The sequence below is a fragment of the Palaemon carinicauda genome, chromosome 31 (genome assembly GCF_036898095.1).
Source record: "Palaemon carinicauda isolate YSFRI2023 chromosome 31, ASM3689809v2, whole genome shotgun sequence".
NCBI classification, from domain to species: domain Eukaryota; kingdom Metazoa; phylum Arthropoda; class Malacostraca; order Decapoda; family Palaemonidae; genus Palaemon; species Palaemon carinicauda.
Window position 1 is genome coordinate 25235543 of NC_090755.1, and position 16000 is coordinate 25251542.

At 49.3% G+C, this 16000-nt stretch overlaps 2 protein-coding genes across 6 annotated transcripts in view; both read right to left on the reverse strand.

The window, feature by feature from the left end:
• LOC137624358 (uncharacterized) overlaps positions 1 to 16000 on the reverse strand; it is a 336909-nt gene that overhangs the window by 183888 nt on the left and 137021 nt on the right. The window lies entirely within an intron of this gene.
• LOC137625058 (aspartate--tRNA ligase, mitochondrial-like) overlaps positions 1 to 16000 on the reverse strand; it is a 68060-nt gene that overhangs the window by 30441 nt on the left and 21619 nt on the right. Inside the window, exon 2 of the mRNA XM_068355990.1 lies at positions 5527 to 5693. Within this exon, the coding sequence (XP_068212091.1) occupies positions 5527 to 5693 (167 nt within the window). The remainder of the gene's footprint in view (positions 1 to 5526; positions 5694 to 16000) is intronic.

Genomic DNA, 16000 nt, shown 5'->3' on the forward strand with positions numbered 1-16000 from the left:
TTGCCTTAAATGGAGTTCCTTCTGATCCGTGGACCAAAGACCCGAGCATTCCAGACTGTCCAGTGGCGCTCCCTAACGCAAATCCGATGCATCTGAATACAACACATGGTTTGGGTTCTTGATAGCAAGAGAAAGACCTTCTCGAAGTCTGATGTTGCTGTCCCACCAAGTCTGACATGTCTAGACTGAGTTGGAGATTGGGATGGAGATACTCTCTAAGCCCTTCTCCTTGTTCCAATGGTTTAGGTGAAATTGGAGAGGGCAAAGGTTGAGTCTCCCCAGAGAGATAAACTGCTCCAGCGATGAAAGAGTTCCCACGAGGCTTGTTCAAACTCTTACAGAGCAACTGTTTTTCTCTTGCAAGTGACGGACTTTTAACAGAGCTTGTTCCATTCTTGTGGGAGACGAAAAGGCCCGAAAAATTCGACACTGTATCTCCATCCCCAAATAAAGAATAGTCTGGGATGGAGTACAGTAAGTTACGACTTCTCTACGTTCACTATGAGACCTAGCTCCTTGGTTAGGTCTAATGTCCATTTGAGGTTCTCCAGACAGCGATTTAATGACGACGCCCTGATTAGCCAGTCGTCAAAATAAAGGGAGGCTCTGATCACTGAAAAAAAATGTAGAAAGCTTGCTACATTTTGCAAGAGCCTTGTAAAAACAAGAGGAGCAGGACTGAGGCCGAAGCACAGTGCTCGAAATTGGTACACTACTTTCCCGTCCACAAACCTCAGATATTGTAGAAAGTTTGGATGAATCGGGATGTGGAAGTATGCATCCTGAAGGTCGAGAGAGACCATCCAGTCGCCTTCCCTTACTGCTGCCAAGACAGATTTGGTAGTCTTCATCGTGAACTTTGTCTTGACAATGAACACATTGAGTGCACTTACATCTTAAGTACTCCTGCAGTGAACGTGGCTGCCAGTTCATTGGAGCCATCCCTTATAGCCTTGTTCATGCATGACATAATTTGTACAGCACTTCTTACTTAAGGCTCCCAGGGACAAAAAAAAAAAAAAAAAACTCCTATCAGGAGATGGTCTAGCTCTGAAGCAGACCATAAAATCTTGGAGCGTCTCATGGCTAGACGACGAGGGGAGTCCACTAGGCTTAAGAAGTCTCCCTGGGCAGAGGCAGGTACTCCCAAGCCGAGAACTTCTCCTGTTTCACACCAGACGCTCGAGCGAGAAGCAAATTAAGAAGGAGGAAAAGCAAAAGCAGACTTTCCTAAACTTCTCCTGGATTCCAACCAGTCTCCCAGTAAGAGCATGGCTCTCTTGGAAGAAAAAGAGAGAACTGACTTCGTAAATGTAGGAGTCGAAGAAAGTCATGCCAAGAGTAAACTCAGACGGCGGAGCAGCCGTTACAAAACGAGTGGGACAAAATTTCCCAAAAGAAATTCATAATTTTAAAAACAAGGGATTGTCGGACAACCCTAGGTTACTCCTCTTCTGAATGAATCCCCAAAGGTACATTAGTTGAAAGGGGGTCATCAACTTCTTCAGAAGAAACATCATCTGATAAATCTAAAGTCTTGCGAGAAGGAGATTTATATTCAGAATGACGTGAAGGAAAAGCCTGACAGGCTACATCAACTTGTATATGAACAGAAGTTATAGTTGGAGGGTCGATGTCACGTTGTGACTGCAGAGAATGTTATTCTACTACACGTCGTGACAGAAGTGACTGACGTTCAAACGTCACGTAGTAACAGCGGTGACTGCTGTTCGATGCTATATCGTGACTACGGTGACTGACCCTCGACGTCACGTCGTGTCTACGGTGTCTACCGCTCAACGTCACGTCGTGTCTGCGGTGTCTGCAGCTCAACGTCACGCTGTGACTGCGGTGGCTGACGTTCAAAGTCTCGGAGGAACTGCAGTGACTGCTGATCAAAGTTATGACTCAAATTAACTGACTGTAGATCAAAGTTACATCGAGATTTATGCTCCGCATCTCGTTTAACAGCAAAGCTGACACTAGGAATAACGTCAGCGTGACGTAACAAAGCTCGTTTAGAAGGTTGAAGACCTGAATCACGTATCCCAGAACCGTGACGTACAAAAAGCAAAGGATCCTTTCGCACAGGAACAGGATCGTAAGCTTCTATTAAAGAAGAAAGCTTTAACAGCATATCTTGCATAACACTTAACTTCGGTTCAACCTGTGACTGCGGTGGCTGACGTTCAAACGTCACGTAGTAACAGCGGTGACTGCTGTTCGATGCTATATCGTGACTACGGTGACTGGCGCTCAACGTCACGTCGTGTCTACGGCGTCTACCGCTCAACGTCACGTCGAGTCTGCGGTGACTGCAGCTCAACATCACGCTGCGCACTCTGAATAGATCGTGACGTCGGAAACGTCTGTACATGAACGTCATCGCTATGAACGGGACTCTCATGATGACTACAGCTAGGACGTTGAACTTGTTCTGAAGGAACTAATTAACGTTTCAACCATCTCGAAACCTTTCGCCCAGGTTTTTAAAGAGACGAATCATCGGAAGACGAGGAGAACTTCGTCTCTCCTGTCTTATGGCAAGGACGTGCTTGAAGAGCAACGTCTGATACATTTGAGGGAACGTCTGTTCGTTGGTTTACACCTCTCACTCCCTTAGGTCCTACGACATTCCTTCTCCCTGGTGTAGGGGAGCCTGAAAGAGGTCTCGGACTAGGCAAGTGACAAGCACGAACAAACAAACCCTCCGCAACACTGAACATGTTTTTCGCACTTTCTTCACTGACATTGCATTTTTTAATAATTTCACCTTAGACATGAATAAAGCTGATTTCTACCTGAAGAACGCAATTCTCCCTTAAATCAAAAGGTTAGAATTGCGAAAAATGTCGTATAATGTAAGCTCATTAGTACAAAATGAAACACACATGCAAAAATTAATAAACATATACATATATATAGAATAAAACGGAAATATATAAAGTTAAAAAGATCAGTGACTTGGGAGGAGACTAAAACTAAATCACTTAAGGACAACGTTTTCAATCTCTCACCGTACAGTGCCTTGGGATGAGAATAAAAACTAGAACGTTATATCTCTCTCTCTCTCTCTCTCTCTCTCTCTCTCTCTCTCCCCGTACAGAGACTTGGGACGAGAGTAAATATCAGCGAGACTAAAGATTTGGATCGTCTCTCTCTCTCTCTCTCTCTCTCTCTCTCTCTCTCCACTCACAAGAGAAAGGCTCACGCACTCTTCGTCAATAAAAGGTTATTTGACTAAAGGAAAATACTAAAATGACTAAGAAATTGAAAATCAACATGTTCCTTTAAATTAGTATCTAAATAAACTTCCGTTTGTAAGAAGAATGAACAAAACGTCAAAAACGATTTACTCTTTCTGCAAAGTGAAACTGTGATTCTCTCTTTCTCTATCGTAACGATAGAATGCAAACTGCGTAGCATAAATAAACCAAATGTTAGTTCATCTTTCAAAACAGCACGAAGAATATTCAAAGAATAAATTTCTTAAAATATATTCTAAAAATATTCATCTCATCAATCTAAACAAATAGGCTATAAAAGTTGAATGGGCTCAACGTTGTTTAACTTTGCTTTCCAAGTCCGTACCGCCTACAAAGAATAGGCATAGGTCGCTTCTAAACAAAAATATAAAATTTATCTCGGTGTTTAGTATAAATGGAAAGGGAATCGAAGAGGCCTAATAAAGGCGGGTGAGATATAAAATATATAGAGGTAAATCTATAAATATCAACAATAATTTATAAAGTGATAAAATAATTACTAAAAGCCTTTAACACACTTCCGTACACTGAGGGAAGGGTCGGCCATCTTTTCTCTATGGAAAATCCAGAGTGAGATTAAAAAAGCAAGGGTAAAAAATTTTCCTCTCCTTTCAAAAGAATTTCTTTTGAAGATCGTATTGCTTGAGAATAATCCAACACGGCGAAAGCCATAAAACCATGAACAAGTACTTCACCAATCAGTAGAAACTTGAGGTTAAGCGCGAGCGGAACCAATGCTGTCACTACCACCGACAGAGAAGAACTGGTTTGGTTGAGAAGTATGTGCGGTATCTGGCCAATAGTCGGCGCTGGTGGGCACACCCGGCAGCCTTCATGGCGATCGCTCGCGAGTTTTTGGAATTTGTCGACCGTCGGAGACGTAAGCTATATATATATTCACTGGCTAAGTTTAATATTTAAAAATAAGTGTCTGTTAAACTACGGACATAGTAATGTACAAGTATACAGAGTTGCAGCCAAAGTCAAAGTGAAGTTTGCTCTACCTGTTAAGTGGGTGCAGTCTACCTCGCATTTGGAAGTCAACCATTGTTTACCTTGTTAAAGTTTAACAGCCGTTTCCAGTTTCATTCAAGCCATACTCCTATTGACGGCCAATAGTTTGCATTATGTGGAAAAACAAATAACAATTTGGAAAATAACAGGTATATTATATAGAAAGACAACTTCTATTGAAAAAAATCAACATACTCCTTCAAATAGACAGCAAACTTATATAATAACAACACTAAACTCTCTAAAATAAGCAGTAACTAAACTTTCCAGTAGGCCAACACAAACTACCCTCTAATATAAGAAGCCAGATAATAATGGTCTTCATAACCTTCTAGCAAATAAAAAGCATATTAATAAAGGCCTAATAAGGCCAAACTAACCATCTTTCAAATTAGTATTCAACAAATAGAGGATACTCCCGCTAGAGAGTTATTGACTCCTTTGACTGGCCAGACAGTATTACATTGAATCCCTCTCTCTGGTTACGGTTCATTTTCCTATTGACCTCATACACAGAATAGTCTGGCCTATTCATTCTTTCCACCTTCTCCTCTGTCCTCATACATCTGACAGCACTGAAATTACCAAACAATTCTTCTTTGTTCAAGGGGTTAACTATTGCACCCTAGTTGTTCAGTGGCTACTTTTCTCTTGGTAAGGGTTGAGGAGACTCTTTAGCTATGGTAAGCAGCCCTTCTAGGAGGACACTCCAAAATCAAACCTTTTTTCTCTAGTCTTGGGTAGTGCCATGGCCTCTGTACCATGGTCTTCCACTGTCTTGGATTAGAGTTCTCTTGCTTGAGAGTACACTCAGGCACACTATTCCATCTTCTATCTCTTCCTCTTGTTATTTGAAAGTTTTTATAGTTATATGAAAGATTTACTTTAATATTGTTATTGTTCTTAAAATTCTCTTCTAGTTTATTTCCTTTCCTCAAAAGCTATTTTCCCTGTTAGGGCTGTTGGGCTTATAGCATCATGCTTTTCCAACTAAGGTTGTAGCTTGGCAAATGATAATAATAATAATAGGGTAACATTCTTTCATATAAGTATTAAGCTAATAAAGGTCTCATTAACCTTCTCAAAAGTAAATAGAAAACTAAGATGGTCACTCCAACCATCACTCAAATAAGTAGCAAAGTTATAAAGGTAACACCAATCTCCTTATGAAAAAGTAACAAACTTGTAATGGCAACACAAACTTCCAACCTCTATTATTTAGCAAACTCAAGTAGGATAAACTAACCTCATCCCTCAAAAGTATCTGTGTTAGTCCAGCAGAATCCCGGAGAACTGCAAATTTTCCCATACGCTGATACTGTAAGAATCCTCGGAGAGTAACAGTTTCCCCAACATTATGAGAAGTCAACTCACCGCAAGTATGGCTCTTGAGTGTGAAACCAACAGTCTTACCTGGTGATAATGATAAGAGAAAATAGTGATCATAACAGTAAAATTATAAAGTTATCTATATTGTATACAGTAACATAAATATCACAAGGTTTTAACCAAATCTGTGTTTTTCCTGTACTGTACTCAATACAGCAAGAAAGAACCAATGCAGGAGGGTACATATTCTAAACATATTCCTTTATTTATGCCATCGCTCCAAAGATTATTGGCTTACCTTCTTTCTCCACCTCCTTACCACTTTGTTTCTATATTTGTCTCACTCTGTTTCTACATAAATTGGGTGTATTTCAGAAATTGTATACAAAATTATTCTAACTTTTGTTTCACACCATCATTATTGAGATAAAATTCAAGGCGTATTTTCTGTATAAAGGTTTTCCAACATTCTAAACATGGCATATGAGCTGAGGCCCTTCCACATTCATATGCCAGACATTGCTGCTATACACTGTGATTGACATGCACACATCCTGTCAGGATGGACTATTCCCATATGGCCTCCTTCATAGCCAAGCTAAGGTACTTCTTGTGAGAAAAAGCAACAAGAGAGTAAGAGGGTGGAACTGGAGAGCGAGCCAGTAATTTGTGAGGGTGTGGCATCAGTGATTGAATTTGTTTCAAACCAGGTGCCTTCCTTATCAGCCATTTCTCATTGCATTGAATATGACAAATTCGAAGATAATTTGTATTTTTCCTAACCATACAAACCTTAGCTATTTACAGAGGGTTTACCTTTTAGCGCAGCTGAAATGACGAGCCAATAGTATTAACGAGGGTTAATTACCCCCGCACTAGTTAGCGGGGGGTGGGGAAGGGTAGCTTGCTACCCCTCCCCCCTCCACACACCGGTGACTTGCTTCACTTCACTTAGAGGTAGGACTTGACTTGGGGGTCAGGGATGGCGGGCACATATGTGTAAATAGCTAAGGTTTGTATGGTTAGGAAAAATACAAATTATCTTCGAATTTGTCATTTGTTCCGTAACCGAAATACAAACCACGCTATTTACAGAGGGTGACTTACCCCTTAGGAAGGGTGGAAAGTCCCCAGCCTTACTGACTTCGGCTTGCCCGGGGGCTCGATCCCTCAGTGAGCAGCACTAAAGAGAGGGAGCCCCTGTACCTCACAAGTTCCTAGCATCGCTAGGAACGAGTGGCCTACATAAGCAGTGTGAGGAGGAGAGTGTGACTCGTCCTATGAAGTTGACCTTGAGACCTTCAGATAGGAATTCTAGGATAGGACGTTCCCCATACCACCTCGTCAGGGTATGGGAGACGCAACAGTATTAAGCTTAATACTAGGAGCACAAAGAAGCATGGGTTACCTGCAGAGGTCGAGGTCAGCTATGCGAGGACCAGGATGCTGCTTCCCCAAGAGAGGGGAGAATGAAGAAAGAAGTAAGGGTCAGACATACTCTTTCATTCAAGCAGACTAAGACCGGGTAACAACGCCCTCAACCTACTGCTACTTGTCCAAAAAGGAGCCTGAGGTTAGACCAGCTGTTGTGCAGCCACCACATGGGCAATAGAAAACGTATCGAGGCTCCTGTGGGTCACGTCTTGCAGGTAGTGGGCTGTGAAGGTCGTTTGACGCTTCCAGACCCCAGCTTGAAGTACCTGCGTCACAGAGAAGTTTCTCTTGAGGACCAGGGATGTAGCAATACCCCTGACATCGTGGGCCCGAGGGCGACGTGACGGAGGAGGGTCAAGATTCAGGGCATGGTGGATAACCCTTCGAATCCAAGCTGAGATGGTGTTCCTGGTGACCCTCCTCTTTGTCCTGCCTGTGCTCACAAACAAAGCTCGCACATGAGGAGGGACTGCAGCCGTTCTCTTCAAGTAGTGCCTCAGACTCCTCACTGGACATAGTAGCAGCTGGTCTGGGTCGTTTGTTACAGAACGGAGACTCGCGATCCTGAAAGAGTCGAACCGAGGATCCGGCACTCCAGGATTCTGAGTCTTGGCCACAAACTCAGGGACGAACCTGAACGTTCCCTCCCCCCATCCCCTTGAATGGGCGATGTCGTACGAGAGACCATGAAGTTCACTAACTCGCTTGGCCGAAGCCAAGGCGAGTGGGAAAGCCGTCTTCCAAGACAGGTGGCGATCGGAGGCCTGGCGTAATGGCTCGAAGGGAGGTCTCTTAAGAGACCTGAGGACTCGAACCACGTTCCAAGGAGGAGGTCTCACTTCCGACTGGGGGCAGGTAAGCTCATAGCTACATATGAGTAAAGAGAGTTCTAGCGATGAAGAAATATCCACGCCCTTCAATCTGAAGGACAAGCTTAAGGCTGAGCGATAGCCTTTCACTGCCGAGACAGAAAGGCGCATTTCTTCCCGCAGATACACGAGGAAGTCCGCTATTGCTGGAATAGTGGCATCGAGTGGAGAGATACCCCTTCCACGACACCAACCACAAAAGATTCTCCACTTTGCTTGGTAGACTCCCTAAGCCTTCGCAGGTGCCGAGACATTCTCTCCGCAACCTGTTGCGAAAAGCCTCTCTCCGCGAGGAGACGCTGGATAGTCTCCAGGCGTGAAGCCAAAGCGAGGCTACGGCCCTGTGAGGGACGCCGGAGTGGGGTTGTCTGAGAAGCTCGTGTCGTGGAGGAAGCTCCCTTGGGAGTTCCGTCAGGAGTTGCAGAAGGTCCGGAAACCATTCCGCGTGATGCCATAGCGGAGCTACCAGAGTCATGGAACAGTTGACCGATAGTCTGGTCCTGTTGAGCACCCTTCTCATCAGACAGAACGGTGGGAAGGCGTACACGTCGATGTTGTCCCACCGTTGCTGGAAAGCATCTTGCCAGAGTGCCTTGGGGTCCGGGACTGGTGAGAAGTACAGGGGCAGCTTGAAGTTCAAGGCTGTCGCAAACAAGTCCACAGTCGGGGAACCCCACAAAGTCAGGACTTTGTTGGCTATATGAGGATCCAAAGACCACTCGGTACTCACTATCTGCGAAGCCCTGCTCAGACTGTCGGCGAGCACATTCCTCTTGCCAGGAATGAAGCGAGCTGATAGTGTTATCGAGTGGGTTTCGGTCCACCTCAGAGTCTCTACTGCAGGATGGGATAGCTGTTGCGAAAAAGTGCCTCCCTGCTTGTTGATATAAGCCACTACCGTGGTGTTGTCGCTCATCACCACCACGGAGTGACCCGCCAGGGACCGTTGGAACTGCTGAAGAGCCAGAAAGACGGCCTTCAATTCTAGCAGGTTGATGTGTAGGCACTTTTCTGATTCTGACCAAAGGCCTGAGGCCCTCTGGTTCAGAACGTGCGCCCCCCACCCTTCTTTTGACGCGTCCGAAAACAGAGTCAATTCCGGGGGGAGGACGAGAAGACTCACTCCCTTCCGCAGGTTCTCGTCGGCCAGCCACCACCGCAAGTCCGTCTGTTCCAGAGACCCCATTGGGATCCGAATGTCCGGGGAATCGGATCCTTGATTCCACCGGGACTTGAGCCGCAATTGAAGGGATCTCATCCTGAGGCGGCTGTTTGGAACCAGACGGGCCAGGGAGGATAGGTGGCCTAAGAGACGCAACCACGATTGGGCGGGGAGTTCTTTTCGCCTGAGGAAGGGTTCCGCCACCCTCCTCAGCCTTGCTATCTGGTCGTCTGATAGAAAGGCTTTGTGGAGATTGGTGTCTATTAGCATGCCTAGATAAACCAGTCGTTGGGACGGCTGCAGAGAGGACTTCTCGAGGTTTACCACGATCCCCAGATCCTGGCAAAGATCCAGAAGCCTGTCTCGGTGCCGAAGAAGGGTCGACTCCGAGTCTGCTAGGATCAGCCAATCGTCCAAGTAACGAAGGAGACGAATGCCGTTCCTGTGCGCCCAAGATGAAATCAGGGTGAACACCCGAGGAGCTGTGGAGAGACCGAAACACAGCACCTTGAACTGGTAGATCTTGTTGTCTAGGCAGAATCTCAGGTACTTCCTGGAAGACGGATGGATTGGGATCTGGAAGTACGCGTCCTTTAGATCCAGTGTACACATGAAGTCTTGTGGTCTCACCGCAAGTCTGACCGTGTCTGCTGTCTCCATGCTGAACCGGGTTTGTTTGACAAACCTGTTCAGAGCTGAGAGATCGATGACGGGTCTCCAGCCTCCAGTAGCCTTCTCTACAAGAAAGAGTCGACTGAAGAAGCCTGGGGAGCCGTCCACGACCTCCTGGAGAGCACCCTTCTCGAGCATGGTCTCGACTTCGGCCTGAAGGGCCAGCCCCTTTGCCGATCCCGTGGCATAGGAGCTCAACGACATTGGATTCGCTGTCAGGGGAGGTTGAGATGTTGTGAACGGGACGCGATAACCTTGGCCGATCACAGAGACCGTCCAAGCATCGGCCCCGTGTTGCTGCCACCTGCGGACGCAACGCTGAAGGCATCCCCCCACAGGTGGACATGCAGGGGGACTGCCACCCCTAGGGCTTGCGGCCGCGGCCGCCACCCCTAGGAGTCTTGCGTCCCCTGGAGGACTTACCGCCCCTCTTGACCTTGGCTGGAAAGGGCTGGGGCTTAGACACCACATTCTTAGCTGCCGGTGCCTGTTTGGGAGCCTTACGAGGCTGTTGCTGCTGTTGTGGCGGGGCTGGAGGCTTATAGGGCCGAGTTGTAAGGGCCCTGTGGAGGAGGGAGTCCGTGCTGGATTTCCTCCACCTCTCAGCCGTTCGCTCCATGTCTTGAGGCTCAAACAGGCTCTCCCCCAGAAGGGAAGCATATCGGAGCCTACACACATCTACGGCGGGGACCTTCGGATGGAATCTCTCGGACACAGCATCGCGACGCTTCAACACCGAGTTGGCCCACAGGGTGGTAACCTGGTGCGCCAAAAACTCGATGGAGCGGGTGCCCGAGAGCAAGAAGGTCTCTAGGGCCTTCCTATTGGTCTCCTTGGACAAGTCCTCCGATCGCAATAGGATGCCCAGAGATCCTAGCCAGAAGTCCAGCCACGAAGTGGCCTGCATGGCACACTTACCGACCTTCTCGTGGTTAAGGATCTCTGCCACCGAGAACGACACCTGCCGGGCAGAGAGTTTCTCAAGGGGAACTCCCTTCGCCAGCTCCTCCACAGAGTGATGGAGAGAAAGAGCGAGGTTGTGCTCACCCAGGATCTCGAAATACCTCCTCTGCTGGAGGCGAGGAGGAGGGATGAGTTTGTTCCCGGCAGCGGAACGACTGGAGGAGGCAAGAAGTGCGAGCTGAGCGTTGGCCCTAGCCATGGCGCTCTTCAGCCCCCGAGACCAGGGCAGAGCTGCACTGGTCTTAGGGGCCTTCCGAACGTCAAACACTTTATCCAGAATCGTGTCTTTGCCTTCACGGGGGGCGATGACTGGATCCGTAAGCCTGTTAAGTTGCCTTATCAGGCTTAGGACCTGCCAGAAGGCATGTTCGGATTCTTGCTGTTCTCCTCCCTGCGGGCTGGCAGCTAAGTCTCCTGCCCCAGGAATCTCTTCCTGGGGTGATATATGGACATTCCCCTGGGTAGTCGTGGGTTCCTGACGAATCCTTGCAGAGGATTTAGGGACGGTCTTGGAATCCTTGGATTCCCTCCTGGGAGGGATACAGGATCCCAACAACGAGGTTCGAGGGGCCCCTTCCTCACGAGACGATTCTCCTGCCTGAAGCGAAGTCTCTCCCCCTGGTGCCGAGGGGAAGATTACCGCCCCACTGGACTCACCTGAGGACGGAAAGGCCTCGTCCACGGGAGAAGGAGAGAGTACTCGTGCAGGAGAAGGGACCTTCGCGACCGACCTCTTGGGAACCAACTTCACCCTGGGGGAAGTCACCACGAAGTCTCACTCCTCTCTTTCTCTTCAGCGTAGGAGAGACAGCCGTTGGTTTGTTACCCTGGCCGGCGAGTGCTGGTTTCAAAACCCTCACTAACGCCCGTGCCAGAGGACCAAACCAAGTCTGCTGCTCCAAGGACACAGAGTCCGAAATCCTCGCTAAAGGGAAAGGGATCGGGCGATCCTTTGGAGTGGACACGACGGTACCTGCCTGAAAAGAAGGTGGGGAAGAATGATGTACTAACCTCTCCTCGTTCTGCACTACCAACCTGTGTTTGGATGGAGGTGATCCCAAGTGCCGTCTAGGAGCACGCGTTCCTGCTGCTACCACCGGCTGCGGAATTCGACGCGAACGATAGTCGCGCGAGGGCGAATGGTCACGCGGGAGCGCGGGCGAGCGATCGCGCGGGCGCGCAGGTGGATGATCGCGCGGGCGCACAGTCGAGCGGTCGAGCGGTCGCGCGGGCGCGCGGGCGCGCGGGCGCGCGGGCGCGCGGGCGAGCGGTCGCGCGGGCGAGCGGTCGCGCGGGCGAGCGGGCGAGCGGTCGCGCGGGCGCGCGGGCGAGCGGTCGCGCGGGCGCGCAGGCGAGCGGTCGCGCGGGCGCGCAGGCGAGCGGTCGCGCGGGCGCGCAGGCGAGCGGTCGCGCGGGCGCGCAGGCGAGCGGTCGCGCGGGCGCGCAGGCGAGTGGGCGCGAGGGTGGGCAGGTAAATGAACGCGTGTCCGAGGTGACGAACGCAAGCGTTGGCGCGACAGCGAGGGAACACGCTGCCGCGTAGGTGAGGAAGATCGCTGGCGATGTAGATCCACAGGCGATCGATGATGAGCTGGTGAGTGCAGTCGCTCAAGTTGGCGATGGCGCGATGTGGCATGTCGACGCACTGGCGTGCGATGGTGAGCAGCATGCGCAGGTGAATGACAGCGTAATGGTAAGCGATGGCGAGCAGCATGCGCAGGTGAATGATCGCGTGATGGGGTGCGATGGTGATCAGCATCCGCAGGAGGGCGATCGTGCACGGGCGAGCGATGGCGAGTAGCATGCGCAGGAGGGCGATCGCGTGATGACGAGCGATGGCGAGCAGCATGCGCAGGTGGGCAATCGCGTGATGGGGTGCGATGGTGATCAGCATCCGCAGGAGGGCGATCGTGCAGGGTCGAGCAATGGCGAGCAGCATGCGCAGGAGGGCGATCGTGCAATGGCGAGCGATGGCGAGCAGCATGCGCAGGCGGGCGATCGCGCGATGGCGAGCTAGAAGCTGGCGAACCATGCTCCTTCAGGAGCGTTGGAGAACGTTGGCGCGCTAGCTGTCGCTGTTGAATAGGCGATACTAAGATCGCCTGTGTGCGCTGGCAAGCAGGTGAACGCTGGCGAGGAGGTAATCGCTGGCGCGTAGGTGATCGCTGGCGAGCTGGAGATCGCTGGCGAGCAGAAGGTCGACACGTGTCATGTGAAAGGACAGGTGGCGCAGCGCGTTCACGAGCAGGAACTGGGAGATCGCTGGCGCGTTGGCGAACATGTGTTTTTGACACACACGCAGCACGATGTTGCGTAGCCACAGGACCAGGCAGATGGTGAGCAGGGAGTTCAGCAGGAACTAAAGGGTGGTCAGAGACCGCAGGGCGATGGTCCTCAAATGAGCGCTGACGCTCGGAAGAGAGCTGACGAGCAGGAGAGCGCTGGCGAGGGGGGCGAACATCAGGAGAGAGCCGACGAGCAGGTGAGCGTCGGCGAGCAGGAGAGCGCTGGCGAGCAGGAGAGCGCTTGTGCGCTAGCACTGCTCGCGTAAGAGAAGGATCCCTTAGCCCCGAAGGGACCGTTGCCCGTCGGGTGACGAGTTCTCCAGAATGCGAAGATCTGGCAGGAGATGGTGAGCGGTCTGCAGAGAGGTTCAAGGAGGGCGGAGCTGTAGGTTGAGGCTGACGAGGAGAGTCCCCCCCGGAGGATGAAGACCCAAAAAGGCGCCTCTTAGTCCCCCTATAAGGGGAAGGGAGGCCCTTGTGGCGTAGCGGACGGTGAGCCTTACGGCGGAGGCGGCCTCGGGGAAGATCGTCGGGACCATCGGTCCTCCGAAGGGGAGTCTCCGTTAAAGCACTTCCCTCAGAAGGAAGCTGAGCAGCAGCCGAGACCGAAGGACTCACTTCCCCCTTCGAAAGATGTACGGAAGGAGGAGGAGAGTCTTTAGCACCATCACCCGCAACAGCACCTGCGGCGGAAGGCCCTGCCACGTCGGAGGCCTCTGTCACCACGATGTCGACAATAGACAGAGGGTCTACCTCTGCTACCGCCGGCGACTGCTTAACAGCGGCCCCCAACGAGACAAGGTCAATAAGAGCGACCCTGGAGGGCAAGCCCTTAAGCCCCAGGGACGACCAAAACTGTAAAAGATCATCACTGGATAAGGCATTATCAATAACCTCCCCGGAGGAGGAGGGGGAACCGCCTCGCTATGGGAGGCGACGCCCTCTCCCCCCACCGAAGGTCGGGAAACAGAACAAGGGCCTGCGCTCCCACTCGGCCGACTCTCCTTAGGAGGCGGACGAGGGGGAGCTTCGGAGGAGGTTTGGGCGGCGGAAGAAGAGTCCCGAGAACCTTCCTCCTTCAAGGCTAACCCCGGAGGAGAACGGTCTCTCTTGGACTTCTTCTTACGCCGACGGCCAAACCTCTCCCACTGGGAGGCAGACCACTCCCTGCACTCACAGCACATGTTCTCCTGGTCACACCGTCGGCCCCGACATTGAGGGCAGAGGGTGTGCGGATCCGTATTTACGTCCGACATGAAAGTCCCACAAGGATGATCGGCAACTCCAGGGCATGTACGCATTGTAAAGAAATAACTGAAGGTCAACTTCCAACCAACACACACGCTGAAAAGAAAAAGCAGAAAATTAAAGGCTGTCACGAGGGCGATGAGCAGACACGTCTGATCACCGCCGAGCCAAAAGTGAAGTGAAGCAAGTCACCGGTGTGTGGAGGGGGAGGGGTAGCAAGCTACCCTTCCCCACCCCCCGCTAACTAGCGCGGGGGTAATTAACCCTCGTTACAACTATTGGCTCGTCATTTCAGCTGCGCTAAAAGGTAAACCCTCTGTAAATAGCGTGGTTTGTATTTCGGTTACGGAACAAATAACAAATTTGGAAGTAATTTGTATTTTTTATAACAATACAAACCTTTTGCTATTTAAAGGGGTATTGCTTTCGGTGAAGCTGAAAGGACGAGTCATTAGAATTTAGCGAGGGTTAACTACCCATCTCGCTAGTTAGCGGGAGGTAGGGAGGGTACCTAGCAACCCCTCTCTCCCACACACCTGTGACTGTGCTTCACTTTGCTTAGAGGTATAAATTTGATGGGGGACAGAGTTGGCGGGCAAGTATATATCAATAGCTAAAAGTTTGTATTGTTAGAAAAATTTTATTTTTATTAATAAAATAAATTTTTGAATATACTTACCCGGTGATTATATAAGCTGCAGCTCTGCTGCCCGACAGAAAAACTCTACGTTCAAAATACGCCAGCGATCGCTATGCAGGTAGGGGGTGTACATCAACAGCGCCATCTGTCAAGCAGGTACTCAGTACTCAATGTAAACACAGAACTCAATTTTCTCCTCGGTCCACTGGGTCTCTATTGGGGAGGAAGGGAGGGTCCTTTAATATATAATCACCGGGTAAGTATATTCAAAAATTTATTTTATTAATAAAAATAACATTTTTCAATATTAAACTTAGCCGGTGATTATATAAGCTGATTCACACCCAGGGGGGTGGGTAGAGACCAGCATTACTTGTTTACATTATTATGAGCTAAGTATTTTGTATTTCATTTTAGCAGTTATTCAAAATAACAAACATAAAATAAATAAGTACCTGGTAAGGAAGTCGACTTGAACAATTACTCTGCCTTTTTTAAGTACGTCTTCCTTACTGAGCCTCGCGATCCTCTTAGGATGCTGAGCGACTCCTAGGAGCTGAAGTATCAAGGGTTGCCACCCATACTAAAGGACCTCATCAAAACCTCTAATCTAGGCGCTTCTCAAGAAAAGAATTTGACCACCCGCCAAATCAACCAGGATGCGAAAGGCTTCTTAGCCTTCCGGACAACCCAAAAAACAACAATAAAAAACATTTCAAGAGAAAGATTAAAAAAGGTTATGGAATTAGGGGAATGTAGTGGTTGAGCCCTCACCCACTACTGCACTCGCTGCTACGAATGGTCCCAGGGTGTAGCAGTTCTCATAAAGAGACTGGACATCTTTAAGATAAAAAGACGCGAACACTGACTTGCTTCTCCAATAGGTTGCGTCCATTATACTCTGCAGAGATCTATTTTGTTTAAAGGCCACTGAAGTTGCGACAGCTCTAACTTCATGTGTCCATACCTTCAGCAAAGCATGGTCTTCCTCATTCAGATGGGAATGAGCTTCTCGTATCAACAGTCTGATATAATAGGAAACTGCATTCTTTGACATAAGTAAAGAAGGTTTCTTAATAGCACACCATAAAGCTTCTGACTGTCCTCGTAAAGGTTTA